General features: G+C 46.4%; 1 protein-coding gene across 2 annotated transcripts in view; it reads right to left on the reverse strand.

Annotated features, from left to right (window-relative positions):
- The window catches only part of LOC144100121 (kinesin-like protein KIF19), a 105,287-nt gene that overhangs the window by 34,626 nt on the left and 51,882 nt on the right, over positions 1–18,779 (reverse strand). For both annotated transcript variants that reach the window (XR_013307527.1, XM_077633155.1), the window contains exons 3-6: positions 12,229–12,354; positions 10,845–10,932; positions 7,306–7,442; positions 4,447–4,572 (exon numbers count right to left, since the gene is read on the reverse strand). Coding sequence is in view for 1 of the 2 variants with exons in the window: in XM_077633155.1 (XP_077489281.1) it covers positions 4,447–4,572; positions 7,306–7,442; positions 10,845–10,932; positions 12,229–12,354 (477 nt within the window). In the remaining variant the exon portion in view is untranslated. The remainder of the gene's footprint in view (positions 1–4,446; positions 4,573–7,305; positions 7,443–10,844; positions 10,933–12,228; positions 12,355–18,779) is intronic.

An 18,779-nucleotide genomic window follows, 5' to 3' on the forward strand; every position in this document is an offset into this window, starting at 1 on the left:
ACCTACCCGTTAGGACAGACATAACTATGCTCACTGTTCGACGACTGTAAGCGCTGATGTCACAGACCACAGTAAAGAAGACGTATTAATAATGACTGCACATTTTCCCATTACACATATAACGCTTTCAATTTTCCCCCCAAACCACGCTTTCGGGCGTAGAGATCGACTTGTAAGCGCTTACGTTGTGTCGTCTGTCCTGAGAATCGTGTAACCACGGGACGATGCAGACCATAAAACAAGTTTTAACACTTGCGACCTAACGACTCGCATAAGCCTGAGTCAAAACTATGCTTGCGCACATGTGGCTAATCTCCCAGAAAGTCCGCAGAAGTAGTAAGAGGACAGAAGTCACGACTACAGTTAACGACGCACCCCGTTTGATATGCTGTTCTTGTAACTCTGCGCAGACGGTTGACTGCACACGGGCAGGTAATTTACGAGTAGATACCGTACAGCGTCACTAAAAATAGCGAAACGCCGTGAAAGCTACGAGGCGGTAACTTGCAAGCTATAGAGAGTGTATATTGCCGAGATTTAGCGACGCGTAACGAAACACGATAAAACTAGTCCTGTCGTGTCCCCGTGTGCCGTACTGTACGTAGGACTAAGACCCATTTTTATGATAAGCTCGTAGGCATTACGCCGCCACTGTGCACTGTCGTGTGCTGCTGTTTTGACGAGTATAAAGAGTACGCAGTTCCTTGAGAACATAGGCCTTGTTAAGCAGTGGCGGTTGCGGTGACGGGTGGGTGGGATGCAATATTATTTGGAATACGAGGCACAAGCGGACCGACTGCTGGCATAGTAATCACTTTAGTGCTAACCCGCTTGCATCTCACTATCACCATTACCGACACCCCGTACTTGGTGACACACCGTTTAATGAGCATCTATCTAGTAGTAGTAGTCGTAAGTGTTTATTTAAAAAATAACAATAAAAATGGAAGTTAAAAGATTTTTGCCAACCCCGGCATCTGCCATCACTGTGGCGGCGGCGCCTGAGCTGAGGCAGCAGAAATAAAAGATAGCGGGCAGTTTGAAGAAGTGAAATGAAAGAGGTGAGGAGAAAGTGAGAATAAGTATGGACGACAGGCAAGAACCATCATCATCATCACTTTTCGTGGACGGATGATCTGAGCACGCCAAGGTGACACCCGCCACCACTCTCTCCATAGGGTCCCGATGGTTGTGATTATTAGCTGGAGGTCTGTGGTCGCGGGCCTAAACCGGGGGTTTACAGCAGGAAGACAGTGGATACCAAAAAAAGAAAAAAATCACTAATACACCTAATTACATTATGCGCTGGCAATTCGATAGCATATTTGCCGCTGTTCATGCCTTTAACTGAAATGACGTAACGTCCCTCCGGCCGGTTGATATTTATCCGGTCCGATGACGTCACCTCCCCATCACCCGAATTTTATTACCGACGGAACATTTTTTTTCCCGAAGAAGCTTTCACTGCATAGCATTAAAACTTCCTCCGGAAGGCAATGAGATGGACGGATGGAGTCAAATTTACTGGAATACTGTGGCTGGCTTTATAGACAGGTAAATGACTGAAGGCCGAGGGAGAGACCTTTGTCCACGAGAGGACTCAACTTGAAGATGATGATCATTACTGGAAGCACACATGTAAAATGCCCGGCCCGTTTGAACTTAATTTTCCAAGGCCAGCAAGCTTTAATCAGAAACGTATAGCTGAATTAGCTCCTTGGGGACTTGCGGCTCTGTCGCAGTCAGTAGTCGAATGTCCTCTGCTACGTCTCCACATCCCAAGGCCACCGTACTGCTAAAGAAGGGAGCGTTTTTCTCCAGCCAATAAAAGTGGGATTCGTGACGCCATAACATCATGGACCACATGCCGACCAATGAAAACTCCTTTCTCTCTCGAGGTAATCATCATTAACGTCACAACACTGTGCTACGTCACCTCCGCGACGTCCCGCCTTGTATGACGAAAATGGCAAACCTATGGCTTTCAATTCTTTGCATACTAAGACGCAAATTTATGCTTCTTTGTTTGCAGCTGCGGGCAGGTTTTTTTTTTGACCGAAATGCAAAATTTTGTTTGGAGGGCTAGCGTGTGATATAGCTCCTTATTTTGTTTCGCTGCATGAACTATAAAGGCCTGTTTGGTTTGGTTTATGGGGGTTTAACGTCCCAAGGCGACTCAGGCTATGAGAGACGCCGTAGTGAAGGGCTCCGGAAGTTTCGACCACCTGGGGTTCTTTAACGTGCACTGACATCACACAGTACAAGGGCCTCTAGAATTTCGCCTCCATAAAAATTCGACCGCCGCAGCTGGGATCGAGCCCGCGTCTTTCGAGCCAACAGCCGAGCGCCATAACCACTCAGCCACCGCGGCGGCCGAACTATAAAGCTGTAGGATTGAAACGAATGCAAAGGCGCTTAGAGAAATCATTGCGATGACGTCACGGTGACGCCTTTAATGCCACCCTGGCACGCTATTTTCGTGTCGTGCTTTGTTTACAGGTATAACACGTACACAGCTCTGACAATGAAGCGTGTAACATAGAGGAATCGCATGGGGCAGGCGTACTAGGTGCGTGCTTCCCCAAAGGGACCGGTCAATACGTGCAAGCATCACGCTGATATGACGCTATATATAAACGGCACACGCCATTTTTGTTTACCTCGTATACTGCATGCGTCCGTTTTACGATAGGCGGGAAAACGCCCCCAACATAAACGTTTCGCTATGCTGTAGTGTGCTCGTTATGCTTGTCTGGTTTCACTGCATTTCTTTATTGCTATACTTTGCCTGTCAGACGCCAAACATAACCAAAAAACTTGTTCATACAGCGAAAGCTATCACCAATATGGATGCAAACGGTCTCCGGATAGACTACAGTGCTCAAGAACCTTGGGTTCTAGAGCACTGTAGATAGACCATCAACCTCTGGTCACATGACAGTCGCGTGACCAGCGCGAGGCACGTGACCACTCTGATCATTGTGGTAGCCGAGGTTGGCACAAATTCTGTAGGTCTTATTCGTCATTATCAAAGCCTCTTGTAAGGCCTACGGCATGCATAGCTAGTACGACTGTGGTTTATGTGGTTTGGTTTTTTTAGGAAAGTAAATGACTCAGTAACGCGGTTCGCCGCGCCGTTAGGGCACGGAAAAGGAGGCAGTGAACGAAGAGAGGAGGATAGAGGAAAATAATTTGAACACAGTTAATATCTTTCATTTTCTTTTGTATTCTAGTTGCGTTATTTTTCATTCATCTAATCGCTAATTATGTCTAATTACAAATTAATGACAAAATATAATTACTAATTACGAATAGCCCATTACTTAGTAATTGCTAGGAATATATGGGTTATAGCAATTTTGCCATTGATGACGTCATCTTTTGACAGATTTAGCGGACGGACCGACGAACGGACAACGATGAGCCATTAAAGGCTTTCGACTTAAAAGAGGAGGAAACGTACCTTTAAATGCATTTCACAGATCGTTTTGCGAATGCGACTCCTGTTAGCTTTGCACTCTCAAATTCCGCTCATAAACGGCCCCGGTTCGCCGCTCCTCTATCCCCACAGCTCTTTCACTAACCCTGTCACATTACCCGATGCGCCAAGCACAGAGCAGTTGTAAGTGGTTTACTAAAATAATATTAATAATAAAAAGGAAGGATAAGATGTTTGCTAGCCCCGGCATCTGCCATCGATACTGAAGCACCTGAGCTGGGGCAGCGGAAATAAAGGATAGCAGGCAGAATGGAGAAATGAAATGAAAGAGGTGAGGGGACAGGAATAGAGGACAGGGGGAGAAGTAATGCACAAAAAATATTTACACAATAAGAAATGTGTACAGGTTGCGCGCGTGATTAGTAGAGCAGTGGAAACTTTCAGCAGACCCTGACTGCCGCGCAACTGCCACCGCGCCAACTCCTCCTCTGCCATTCGTCTTCACATGTGGTGAGCGGCGTCTTCATCTCATTGGTTTATTCTAACGTGACGTCGCGACATCTGCCGACCAATTCCGAATTAATGTGACAAAGCGGAAGGCTTTCACCGCCGAGCGTCCGCTCTAACGCTATCGCGTCAAAAAAAAAAAAAAACGGTACAAGAGGAGGACCCGCCGCGTTGGCTCAGTGGTTAGAGCGCTCGGCTACTGATCCGGAGTTCCCGGGTTCGAACCCGACCGCGGCGGCTGCGTTTTTATGGAGGAAAAACGCTAAGGCGCCCGTGTGCTGTGCGATGTCAGTGCACGTTAAAGATCCCCAGGTGGTCGAAATTATTCCGGAGCCCACCGCTACGGCACTCCTCTCTAGCTTTCTTCTTTCACTCCCTCCTTTATCCCTTCCCTTACGGCGCGGTTCAGGTGTCCAACGATATATGAGACAGATACTGCGCCATTTCCTTTCCCCCAAAACCAATTATTATTATTACAAGAGGAGGCTCGTAGTTCTCACCTCGGAGGAGTTGGTGACCTCGACCTCGGAGAGTCCGAGCACCTGGTTGCCGCCCATCGGGTCCTCACGCAGCTCGAGGAAGTTGTTGGAGGCGTTGAGCAGGTCCCGGATGTTCTCATTGTAGATCTGCTCGCCACAAAAGACAGAAATTAGGGCACGGGCTCCTTCCAGCACGCAAGTACGATGGTGGCACCGTAGTACGCATACAGTTGAATCTCGTTATAACGAGTCTGAAGGGGCACAGCGACTACTTCGTTATAGTCGTAGCTTCGTTATAGAGCGTGTTGATCGACCTTCTAAACGGGAATCGTCATTCCTTCGTTGCATCCAGTATTTCGTTTTAAACCGTTTCGTTATAACGAGGTTCGACTGTGTACAATTTCAGTGTATTATTATTTAGCCGTGACAGATGCTAATCATAAACAATAAAGTAAAAATAAACTGTTGCGACGTCGTGTCGTCCTAGAAGAGCACTAAACAAAATGAATGTGTTCAGGATTCCTTGGGAGATGAAGACGGTCACTGGTGAAATTTTCAGCATGAAGAAAAAAACATTGCGGTTGAAATATTCGTCCGCAGTGCGTCGTATGGCAAATGGCGCGAAAAAAAAAAAGAAAGCACGATTCCCTGAAGCCACGAAACTATTCTCCACTACAGACTTGACGGCGACAGTGTTACAGAAGGTGTTTCATCTATGAGAAAGTGCTGGGTTCGTGCCGTGGCTGATCACCTACCAGTCTTACCAACAGACAAGACAGTCCGCTGTCCAGCTCGTGCTTGATTTTCCAAACCTCAGCCATTAGTAAAAAATGGAAATAATTGTTAATATTTAATAAGCAGCAGCTCGCTGGACGCTGTTAAGAGATTACTAGGTAATTAAGATGAACCCGCTATGTTAAATTAATGACCTCACCCGATTCTGTAAAGCAAATTAACGCTTGTCATCAAAAATGTAGGGAGCACTTAATTAGAGTATGTGTTGAAAATGCGATAGATGAAACCTGAAGTCCTCTCTGCTTGTTTCTTTTCCTATGTCATTGCTGCTCGCCGCATACGCACAGCTTATGTAGCCGCCCATACTCTATCGGCAGCGCCATATACATCCGTGGTCGGGTCTACCATAGCAGTGTTTTGCGGCCACGATTGACAGACACTTTCAAGCTACATAGGTTGTGGCGTTCCGTCTGTAGTCCCTCCCCTTTTAAGTAGAAAAATTCATTCATTCATACGCAGCCTCGATTCTGGCTCCATGCCAACCTGACATACGAGCTTGCCACTACGCTCGACCATGTCACGTGACGACCGTGCCTGCTATCAACTGCCAACTGCTGGCGCACCTGCTACTCGGCCATATTACGTGGTCTCATGACGTCACAGACACCCGTCGACCAATCAGCGAATTCTGACAGACTAACCCGCGAACGCCGCCATGTTTTTCTCCAGCGAGGCTTTTGTTGCTACCATGTTCAAAATTGATTCGAATTGGTATTTACGATTATTATTTTTTTATGGCATGTATCAATTATTCATTTCTACTTATTATCACAATGATTTGCTACTTTTCGGAGAAAAAAACTGACGTTGTGAAAAAAGAAACAAACAAGCGGTATCGGAAAGCGGCACTCCATAACGGCCAGTGATGGAGCCCTTATATGCGTGTGAGTTGTGTGTGTGTGTTCTTCCAAAGGTTACGCAGTCTCCACTTCTCGCCATTATCCTCCATCCTCCTCCTAACTACTGCCTTTTTTTGCTTAATCGCCATCAGTATATCACTTAATTTTCCGCTGGCCGCCATTGGGACGCCCGACCCGAACGCGGCAAATATCCGCAGCCAGCACTCCGGTTTTTAGAATAAATAAACCACTACCAGTGCCGCCTCCACTCTGCCAACGGGACAATTTTAATTGAAGTGTTTGTTTACACTGCGTAAGGAGCGTCGTATCCGCTGAGGCCTTTGAGGCAAGCGATGGCCATAAATCGATCACTTCAACTTCGCTCCAGCTACCAAGCGACACACCGACACTCTTCAGAAAACAGCCCTTACAAAAATTTCTTTAGACAGTCTATAGACTGTCCGTAGACTTTTGTTTATAAAGTCTATAGAATCTTTATGGACAATTATCCAATTATGTCTTAACGAACGGCTGAGGGAGCATCACAATTCTTTGGACAGGGCAGCCTGTTCGAATTTGGCGCTGCACTGCAGGCAACCTAAGCACACGTGCGCCCCGTTGATTCATCAGACATCCGTCATCTTCAACCATAAAGATCAGATAGTAAGGGAACTAGTAGAGGCATATCATATTGACAAGGGGGGGTGCAGCATGCATAGCAAGCCCTCATTATCATTGGCTAACCACGAAATCACCTGTTTGGAGCATGCATTTGCAGCAAGGTAGATTTAATGTGTTCAGTGATGACGCAGTGTTTCTTGAATATTTTTTGTTCTGTGTAGTGTTTGGCGGGAATAGTATATGTACACACGTGCGTAATAAATCACCAGTTGAAAGAGGATAACAGTAACCAACTTGCTCAGCTTTCCGTACTTCTTTATGGACAAACCCTAGAGAACAGTCTATAGGCAATGGAAATCCTATAGAAAGTGTATAAACAATCAATATATTTATGGCCATACACTATTAGTAGACTTTTGTCTGTAGGCAGTCTATAAACTGTAAATAGACAAAAAAATATCTACAGGGAAGCAATAAAGTCTATAAGGAGTCTAGAAACTGTCTATAGACCATTTTTTTAAAGGGAGACCACCCGAACGGTTGGCGTTCCGCGTTGAACGGGGAAACATGGCGAGTGGCGAAAGGCACCACGCAAGCACGGGGAAGAAGTCGTCGGAGTACTTGCCTCCATGTAGGAGATGAGCACGCTGGTGCGTGTGGTGGCGTCGTTGTTCTTGGCGAACTGGAAGATGTCGTCGAACACGCGCACCATCAGGCCGGGACTCTTGTCCGCGCCCACCATGGTGTACGTCTTGCCGGCGCCTGGGCACAGGTGACGGGGTCGTGCGAGGGCGGTGGAAAAAGGTTCAATGGTTTATTGGGGTTTAACGTTCCAAAGCAACCCAGGCTATGGGCTCCGGATAAAGTGAAGGGGTCCGGATAAAAGTGAAGGGCTCCGGATAACAACTACACGGGCCTTGGTCGGGTCGTGCGAGGGCGGTGGAAAAAGGTTTAATGGTTTATTGGGGGTTTAACGTCCCAAAGCGACCCAGGCTATGGACTCCGGATAAAGTGAAGGGGTCCGGATAAAAGTGAAGGGCTCCGGATAACAACTACACGGGCCTTGGTGGGGTCGTGCGAGGGCGGTGGAAAAATGTTTAATGGTTTATTGGGGGTTCAACGTTCCAAAGCGACTCGGGTTATGGGCTCCGGATAAAGTGAAGGGCTCCGGATAAAAGTGAAGGGCTCCGGATAACTACACGGGCCTCTAGAATTTCGCCTCCATCGAAATTCGACCGCCGCGATTGGGATTGAACCCGCGTCTTTCGGGTCAGCAGGCGAGCGCCATAACCGCTCTGCCACCGCCGCTACTTCGACGTCACTTGGGATTTTTCGCGACCACGTTTGCCATCAACAGTGTGGGGGGTCGTTGCCAATGAACCACAGCAATGCCTTTGCATTGAAAATTAGGAAGACGCTTAAGCTGCTTAAGACGCGATAAATCCTTCGCCTCCTTTTCCTTTTTTTAATTCCTTTTCCTTCTCATTTCTCACCGAATATCAATCCACAAACACATTACCGATCACGGTCATCGATTACAATCACAATTACTGATCACATTACCGATTACCACTAATTAATCCCAATTACCTATTACCATTCACCAACGACCAATCCCTATCTAGGTTACACTTAACGGCATACTACGCCACTATATACTCATACATATCCACTCTATTTGTTTCAGTACAATAAAGTACCATAACACCGCCTTTTTATTACGGGCAATTTCTGACGCCTAATTAGCACGTTAATTGTTTTCATTACTGTAACGTCGGTACACATCAAAAACACACGTTACCAAGTCATACACACCACAGTGCGTTCTCTAGGTGACCTTCTAGGCGCCCTTCTATGGGGTGCGCGCCCGCCTGGCACGCAAGGGCCTGGGTTCGAACCCCAATGCCGGCCATTTTCTTTTCCTATATTCCTATTTCAGCATTTCTGGAATTTTCAGAGCTCTGGGACGTGACATTACATTTGTTGGCACGTGACTTGGTGTGAAACTACACCACATCGTTGTCAGGTGACTTGTAGTGACGTCACATTACATAATTGTCACATGACCTGGTAGGACGCCACATTAGATAGTTGTGTCGTGACTTGTCCATCATTGTCATGTAACTCGACATGATACCACATTATATCGTTTCACATGACATGCTGCCGTTTTCTGCGGACGCATTTTGCAGGCACGTTTTGCGGACAAATGACCTCAAACTGAGCCATATAATACTCAGACATTAATAAACTTTATTACCCCTGCTACTATTTCACACTGGCCATTTACGCGTATACGCAGCGCCATAATACTTTCCGTTGCCTTTATAGCAGAATCGGAACACGTGCTACTTAGACGCGCAGAAGGCTCGCTGTACCACGCGATGCGCGCTTGCTACATGTGCGCTTTATCGATTCAGCGTGTATCATGAGAAAAATAGATGAGAATTCAGCGTCTATCATGGGAAAAATTAGCAGTGGTTTAGCTCGGCTATGCCAGGATATATGTAGCGTGAACTACGCTGAGCATCCATTGCCGCTGAGCAGCAATTTCGCTCTCCTTCTCCATGGCTATACCACACTGGCAAGTGCCCCGTTATATGTATACCCCCACTGATACATCTGCGCATGCGCACAAAATGAGAGGAGCTATCAAGCGGCTCAGGCGCAGCGTCAGACTTAATTGTATCAGGACCGACGTTACGCTAATTCCTGCACCCTGGCCTCCTGTTGCTTTTTATTATAATTTGCCTCACATTACCCGCCACGGTGGCTCAGTGGTTAGGGCGCTCGGCTACTGTTCCGGAGTTCACGGGTTCGAACCCGACCATGGCGGCCGTGTTTTTATGGAGGCAAAACGCTAAGGCGCCCGTGTGCTGTGCGATGTCAGTGCACGTTAAAGATCCCCAGGTGGTCGAAATTATTCCGGAGCCCTGCACTACGGCACCTCTCTCTTCCTTCTTTCACTCCCGCCTTTATCTCTTCCCTTGCGGCGCGGTTCAGGTGTCCAACGATGTATGAGACAGGTACTGCGCCATTTCCTTACCCCCAAAACGAATTATTATTATTATTATCATCCATCCATCCATCCATCCATCCATCCATCCATCCATCCATCCATCCATCCATCCATCCATCCATCCATCCATCCGTCCGTCCGTCCGTCCGTCCGTCCGTCCGTCCGTCCGTCCGTCCGTCCGTCCGTCCGTCCGTCCGTCCGTCCATCCATCCATCCATCCATCCATCCATCCATCCATCCATCCATCCATCCATCCATCCATCCATCCATCCATCCATCCATTTTTAACGCGACAGTGTTAAGGTTTGGTTTGGTTTATAGCGGTTTAACGTCCCAAAGCAACTCAGGCTATGAGAGACGCCGTAGTGAAGGGCTCCGGATATTTCGACCACCTGGGGTCCTTTAACGTGCACTGACATCGCACAGTACACGGGCCTCTAGAATTTCGTCTCCATCGAAATTCGACCGCCGCGGCCGGGATCGAACCCGCGTCTTTCGGGCCGGCAGCCGAGCGCCGCAACCACTTAGCCACCGCGGCGGCCTACGTGACAGTGTTAAGGAGCTCGTGTCGCAGAGAAGCTGGTGTCGTCGGCGGCGTTGGCCGTGAGCGAAAAATGGCGCATCTTGGGTAGACACCTGAACCGCCCCGTAAGGGAAGGGATTTTCCTTCCCTTACTGCGCGGTACGGGTGTCCAACGAGAATTGTGAGACAGGCGTCATTTCCTTTCCTTAGAAGCAATTGTTCATTTTATTTTCCTTCCCTTACGGCCCGGTTCAGGTGTCCACAAAGATATGCGAGACAGGCGTCCTTTCCTTAAATTGTCCAACGGGCCGGCGTCACGCGGAACGGCCGATGGCGTTCTGTGAACTCCTCGGGAACGCTAGCTGCGACACGCTGTCGCGTCTCACTCTTAAAGACGAAGCTTAAGCGTCCTCCAAGTTTTTTCTTTTGGCGCACTGTCTCTTACATTTTAGCGTGGACATCGCAATCCTCTGATGCAAACTTCCTGTTTTTTACACAGCACGACTTGCCTTGTTACATTTCACAAGACAACAGTTTCCTCGTGCTGCTCTCTCTCTCTTGCTAATGGTTTCTTTCATTAAGCACGCGAGCACTATAGTGTGGCTCGGCTGGAAATGCTCACCCGTGGCCCCGTAGGCGAACACGGCTCCGTTGAAGCCCTGTAGGAGGTTCTCCACCAAGGGCTTGCCCACCTGACGGTACACCTCCTCCTGCGTGGATAGAAAACAGCGTGCAGAGACTGATTAGGCTTCCGTTTTCCGCACTTATCAGTTGGTTGTGGGTTCAGTCTCTGAAGTATGACTACGTTCCTGCGGACCACGATGTCGCAGAACCACGTGCTCTGACGAAGTCGTTGAACGCCTATAGTACTCGCAGTCTTCTATCGGTAGGGATTTAATTACTGTGGCTCACCTGCCACCAGTGGGCGCTTCAGCCACGATAAGATATATCCTGTCCCTAAAGTCGATAGTTAACAGCAAGGGTTTCAGCCGCGGAGAACATGAGCGTCGTGGAGAGCCGAAAAGAGTAGCGGTAGGATGAAGAAATTTCTTCCTTTATTTCACTCCCTCCTTTATCCCTTCCCTTACGGCGCGGTTCAGGTGTCCAACGATATATGAGACAGATACTGCGCCATTTCCTTTCCCCCAAAACCAACTAACATCATTATTAGGGTGAAGAAATAGACGTTCATAACGCAGTTCCTTTTATGAAATAAACGTCGCTTTTGGCGGACTTATTTTTGGCTGCTAAGCAGAGAATCCACTTACTTCGAGCATTGGACCTAACGAACGAAATTCACGTTATAAGTTCGCTCGAATGCACTTTACTACTAGCCACTGATTGTTAGTCATATCAGAACTTGGATTCCACCTCTTGACCTTATACACGCGCACATACGTCACCTACACAGGCTTCAGAGGAATAACTGGCAGTTTTCGCCGACATAGCACATTTAATAATAATAATAATAATAATAATAATAATAATAATAATAATAATAATAATAATAATAATAATAATAATAATAATAATAATAATAATAATAATAATAATAATACTCTGAATGGTCCCCTGTACGTAAAGGTGTTCTTGGTAACTTGGCGACTGCCCAGGGCCCATAGTACAAGACATCAGCCAAAGCACCTGATAAACAGGCAAACGATAGAAACCGCCTCACATCAAAATTGAAAAAAAATATGTACAAAAATATTAGCATAACAAACGCACATCTATATGAAACAACCACAAAAAAGAATCTATTATAATATGGAAGCACACAATGTAATACAATTGAACTCATTTAATAATAATAATAATAATAATAATTGTTTATTTGGGGGAAAAGGAAATGGCGCAGTATCTGTCATATATCGGCGGACACCTGAACCGCGCCGTAAGAGAAGGGATAAAGGAGGTAGTGAAAGAAGAAAGGAAGGAAGAGGTGCCCTGGTGGAGGGCTCCGGATATGATTTCTCATTAAATACGACTGTGTATACGTTACGTGCCTGCGAGCTCCTCTCGTCGAAGGTCCAGTCGAAGGTGTACCGGTGGCTGACCACCTTGCGCTGGCTGCTTCCGTTGCGGCTCTTGTCGGAAGACTCCGAGCTCTGGGGATCCACCAGGAGCACCGTCTGAGGAGGAGGAAACCAGAATGAGAGATGAACACTCTAAACTTCAGTACACCTATATGGGAGTAAAAAAGAGAGTAAACTGCATTCTAGCTAGAGGACAGCTTACTCCTATTTACACCTCTCTGTTTACAGTGTACTGGCCCCCAGGACAGAAGCGATGTTGGAATCTCTTTGTTTACACGAACGGTTCTCAACGAGTTTTCCATCTTGGGTTGCAACTTCTATTATTAGGTGATAGATGTTGCTTTTAGATGAAAGTTTTGGACGATCTTTCCTCCGCAGGTCCCACCAATTTTTTAATACAATCCACACCATCGCCTATCTGCTTGCGCCGCCGCCGCGCTAGTTTCCTAATCGTGCCGGAGTATTTCAATGGCTGTAGAAAGTAAAGATTCTTCGCGGATTAAATATAGATAAAAGCGCTCAAATATCATAGTTACGCAGACGATTAAAATCAAGATCGCTTTCTTAAGCTTATTCCTTGTAAAGGGTAGCGTCAAGAGTAATCAACATCGTTATTGGTGCTGTTTAGTAGATGAGCATAAGATTTTTAGTGTTCTCTTAATCCTCATCTAAGATGGGATGCTATCAGAATAAATTAAACTGCAGTTATATCATGCGCTATTATCACCTCAAAAAATTACTGTAGACTTGTTTGGAGCTCTGCCACAAAACGAAATAGCTATAAAATCAATGTGCTCCAGAAAAAAAAGTTTCGCGCCATGTGGAGAACGTTGGCATAGAGAAAACCACAAAAAAACCTATTTACGAAATATGAGATTATTCGATCCACGCACAGTTACGAACGTCAGCTATTAAGCGGGCTCTGTTTCTCCTCCGCAGGAGCTATAAATCTTCTTAAACTCCTGGCATCATTACAACAGAGAACAACAGATGTGTGCATTAGAAACCTTTCATATTGGACAGTTCCCTATTTCCGCACCCAATGCCAGTTTCAGTCTTTGAAACATAACTTAATGTAACGAAAACTCTTATTGGTGTGCCCTGCCTAGGTAAGATTATGAATTGTTAAATGATAAAAATAGGCAAACAATAGAAACTGCCGTACATCAAAATTGAAAAAAAAATATGTACAAAAATATTAGCATCAAAAACGCACATCCATATGAAACAACCATGAAAAAGGAGGTATGTTATAATATGGAAGCACACAATGTAAGACAATTGAACTCATTTAATAATAATAGTTTTTTTTTTTGGGGGGGGGGCAAAGAAATGGCGCAGTATCTGTCTCATATGTCGTTGGACACCTGAACCGCGCCGTAAGGGAAGGGTAAAGAAGGGAGTGAAAGAAGAAAAAAAGGCGCCGTAGTGGAGGGCTCCGGAATAATTTCGACCTTCATAAAAAACGCTAAGGCGCCCGTGTGCTGTGCGATGTCAGTGCACGTTAAAGATCCCCAGGTGGTCGAAACTATTCCGGAGCCCTCCACTAAGGCACCTCTTTCTTCCTTTCTTCTTTCAGTCCCTCCTTTATCCTTTCCCTTCCGGCGCGGTTCAGGTGGCCAACGATATATGAGACAGATACTGCGCCATTTCCTTTCCCCCCAAAAAACCAATTATTGTTATTAAATGAGTTCAATTGTATTTACATTGTGTGCGTCCATATTATAACAGATTTACTTTTTTATGGTTGTTTCATATGGATGTGCGTTTTTGATGCTAATATTTTTGTACATATTTTTTCAATTTTGATGTGAAGCAGTTTCTATAGTTTGCCTGTTTATCAGCTGCTTTGGCTGATATGTCTTGTACTATGGCCCCTGGGCAGTCGCCAAGTTACCAAGAATACCTTTACGTACAGGGGACCACTCAGAATTGTCTTTGTAACTGCTCTGAAAAATAAATGAACTGAACTGAATTGAAAAAGCTACGCCTCGTTTCTGTCCATTTTTTGTAAAAATTAGGCTCCTTAGTGCACAGACTTCAAGAATTCTTGCGTGGCTATGATCTTAAAGCCTTCCGCTTAGAAATTATTCCTGGACAGAAGCACGGCCATCTAGTCTCGTGATGTTACGGCACAAAAAAAGCGGTCAGAACGAATGACATAAGTGACGTGCAATCACTTTTTGAGCGTTTTTGGTGAAACAGTGCAAAGAACACAACGGACTCTAGACGGCAGGAGAATCAAGCAATGCTGTAATGGCGGCTAGTTGGTTTGCGCGCCGACCTGAACATGAAGGAGGACGACATGGACGGAAGCTTTCCCGTCTAGTTCGCTCTGTTCTTTGCGCTGGTTCATCAAAATCATGAAAGGTCAACCAGCCCAGCAGCAAGTTTTGCTGAAATTCACTTTTTAGGGCAACCGGATGCGGCATCAATCTACACGGAAGTTTTTCAACCGCCACCTAAGTTATGTCACTGACGTCCAGTGCGCTCTGCCCTTTCGTTTCTCGATGGTGACGTGTCAGAACGCCGTGCGTTCAATACCTAAGCCGGACGTCCACAGGAAAGGCTAGCCTCAACGACGATGGCAAAAACACACAACACAAAAAGGGACGCATTGCAAACAGAAACAGTGGCCGCGGCATCGCAGCAGTCCGCACAGGAGAAAAAACAACTTCAACAAAACAAGTCCGCGCACATAAACACTGCGGTGTCGTCCGCCGGATCATGTACACGTACACTCTAAACCCGGATCACGTATCAGAGCCGGCCAACGGCCGATCAAACACCGGGGTCCCACCTCCTTCGCCTAGCGTGCGCAGACGCCCCCAGATGGCGGTGACGGCCCATAGTCTTGCATGGCTGGTCACTGTCGTCAATAATGCAGCGCCAGTGACCGTTCGGGACACAGTGCCGCCCGCACCGAGTGACTTCGAAAGACGGCTACGTATGTTAACGGCTCAATCGGTGGAATGAAATTGAGCGATCACAACACTGTTCTACACTCATTTGACAGCGGACCACAGTGAAGTATAAACAGGTACAGGAATTCCTTGACGAGGACATGGAGAAGTGTAGCTGGGCCGCGCGTCTGAGCTTCGAACCAGCGTTCTCGTTGTCTCGTTTATAGTGGGAACGAGAGATGCTTGTGCATAACTAACGACGAGCAGTTTCCGGGTTGAGACGATAGATGTCGCTTGCCGGCGTTCCGGCGTGACAGGCTTCGGGGAAGACGTGTGTCACGTGACAGGCACTTTGCGAGGTATCTGAGAATGCGTGACTTAATTGCGCGTGTTTCTACGAGGTGATCACGTGAAACCGTGCCGAACGGAAGTGGGAAGCTGGCAGACGGACATGCACCACTGCACAGAGTTCAGTGGGATTGCCTGCTGTCTGCATGGCTTTCCTCGTTGACGTCAGGGGCAGACGACAGCGTCCCGTGCTGTACGAGAGGATGGTTACTGATTCATGAAGATCCGCTGCCGCGCCGGACACGGAAAGGAAAGTAAAATGTTGCTGCGACGAGATCGACGAGCAAGAAGCAATCCCAGTCAACTAGTTTGCGCGCTCGAAGCACGAATGAGCCTAAATGGAAGTAAAAAGGAAGGAAGTTGTCCTCAAGCGCAGTCCCTTTCAGAAGCGGGGTATGCTCTCCAAGCCCAGCAGTAGATTTCAATCACTAAATATACGAAATGCTTACTCTTGGCAATGGAGGCATTATTCCCACTGCAAAGCATAGCGACTTGATGAAATTAGGAATAGGAAGAGGTTTCTAAAAGCGTCACCGGAGGTGTTAAGGTTAGCAAATAGAGAAGATTCAAAACCTCGGTACCGGCCGCGGTGGCTGAGTGGTTAGAGCGCTCGGCTACTGATCCGGAATTCCCGGGTTCGAACCCAACCGCGGCGGCTGTGTTTTTATGGAGGCAAAACGCTAAGGCGCCCGTGTGCTGTGCGATGTCAGTGCACGTTAAAGATCCCCAGGTGGTCGAAATTATTTTGGAGACCTCCACTGCGGCACCTTTTTCTTCCTTTTTTCTTTCACTCTCTCCTTTATCCCTTCCCTTACGGCGCGGTTCAGGTGTCCAACGATATATGTGACAGATACTGCGCCATTTCCTTTCCCCCAAAACCAATTATTATTATTATTATTATTATTATTATTATTATTATTATTATTATTATTATTATTATTATTATTATTATTATTATTATTATTATTAAAACCTTGGTTAAGATTTTCGGAACTGCTAGAACTTCGCGTGTTTTGAAGAAGGAACTGACCTGTTTCTGTTGCCAGCCATAAGTTTTTGCATTTTCAGTGATGAAAATCTACCCCAGGGCTTAGGCGGCATGCTTAACTCCTTAAAAGGAATCCGCTAGAAGACAAATTACTCCTTTTGTGCTCCTATACAGGCTACAGTTTGTGTACACAGTGTACGAAGACCAAAGCTCAGCTTACCGAATGTCATAGCTAAACCTCGCGCTTTGGTGTCATCGCGGTGACCCTTTTTTCAGAAATGGAATAGCTGTGTGACCGTGATGATTTCATAAACGGTGTCGAGGCAACCGATGAGGGCTTTTGTTGGTCACCTATATTTCAGCGTGAATTATTCACGCCGGTGATAGGTACAAATACTCTTCAGTGGACATCGGAGTAATTTGACCACTACACTTTGCTTACGCGGATAACACACGAACCTTGACAGCTGGCAACACCGAGAATTCAAGCCTGTGTTCCTGAGCCACTCTCAGACGCCCTCAAATATTTCTAATTCAGTGCTGCTTTGGTGTGAAATACAGCTGGAATGCTAAGCCTAGCGCTGTATGTCCATGTTGTGCTAGAACTCAAGTTCTCACTCTTCCGAAGCTGTATGGTATTCTCACGGATGCCTCAAGAGGTCCACTCTACTGTTCAACAGAAAACCCTGCACCCGAGGACCTCTCGACCGATACTATGAGCACGAAACATCGAGAGAAATGCCGCTGCTGAAGTTGCCGCAGAGTAAATTGTCGCTTAACCATCGGACGCCGTAAGTTTTACCTTGTTATTCAGGCAGCCGAAAACCCGAGAAATTATTTACACTTCATAAATGTCTATGACCATATTTATGTTTAAGAAAATCACAAATATTTATGTACAACAAATAAACAAGCTTTCTTTGAAACTGCATAGCGAGCAGTTTCTTTTTGTTCTCCATAATCTCGTGTTCACGAGGCAGTGCTAGGCTATGTTGACGCAATGTTCAGTTTTTACGTTCTCCTCTGAAGTTATCGAAATAAGGTATTTGTAGCTGTACAATGTCCACGCGTGGGTTCATTTAGTTTCTAACGTTTTTTTACTTTTTAAACTGTATATTTTGGGGATCCTTTTCAAGCCATCCAGGACTTCACTTATTTCAACCATAATAATAATTGGTTTTTTTGGGGGGGAAAGGAAATGGCGCAGTATCTGTCTCATATATCGTTGGACACCTGAACAGCGCCGTAAGGGAAGGGATAAGGGAGGGAGTGAAAGAAGAAAGGAAGAATAGGTACCGTAGTGGAGGGCTCCGGAATAATTTCGACCACCTGGGGATCTTTAACGTGCACTGACATCGCACAGCACACGGGCGCCTTAGCGTTTTTCCTCCATAAAAACGCAGCCGCCGCGGTCGGGTTCGAACCCGGGAACTCCGGATCAGTAGTCGAGCGCCCTAACCACTGAGCCACCGCGGCGGGGCTTATTTCAACCACTCCGATAGCACCACCGGGTCTCTCGGACGTGTCAGCAGCAAGTGCATGACAAACGGACTGACTAAGCTCATATCTGACTACAAAGATGGCGATGCACAGATATAAGCTAGAGGAGACATCGGCCTCGCCATTCGCTGAAAAACATCAACAAAAGTGGCGAGAGTGAGTAGCAAAACATGCCTCGAGGCGCCCAAGCGTATGTCGCATCAGGCTTCACTGTAAGCAATGCCAGCGCCCAAAATGTCATTAGTGCCAAGGGCCATTTTCGCAAAATGACGCGCGATGAAGCCCATAAGGTAACTTCAGAGCCATGCATTTCCGACTCATGCGTGTCCTTGCCGGCTTCCCATCGCGCCGTAGAGGTTCGTTTGTTTTTAACTTGAACGTTTGCAGTAGAAATAATTGCCTATAATGGCGGCAGACATGACACCAAAGGTTTGGAGATATCGACATCGAAATATGTCCAGTAATTTGGCTGCATCACGGGGCTTTGGATAGTGTGTGCTAAGCTTTGCAGTACTGATTTTGCTTTACACCATGTAATGGTGATTTAAACTGAGGCATGGTGCTTTAGACAGTCGGCTTTAATTACGCGTTTTCATCACTTGAGATTTTTCGTATAATTAAATACGAATAGAAATTTTCCTCTGTCGAAGTAGTCAGCGTCAAACTTGGTTGGTTGGTTAAACTCAAATAAAGCTGGCACATACCCACTACGGGGGAGTGGCCAAGACACTTGCGGTTAATTGCTGGAAACAGGAACGTTTTGATGGGAAAAGTAGTTATAG

This window comes from Amblyomma americanum, chromosome 8 (genome assembly GCF_052857255.1).
Source record: "Amblyomma americanum isolate KBUSLIRL-KWMA chromosome 8, ASM5285725v1, whole genome shotgun sequence".
Taxonomy (NCBI): domain Eukaryota; kingdom Metazoa; phylum Arthropoda; class Arachnida; order Ixodida; family Ixodidae; genus Amblyomma; species Amblyomma americanum.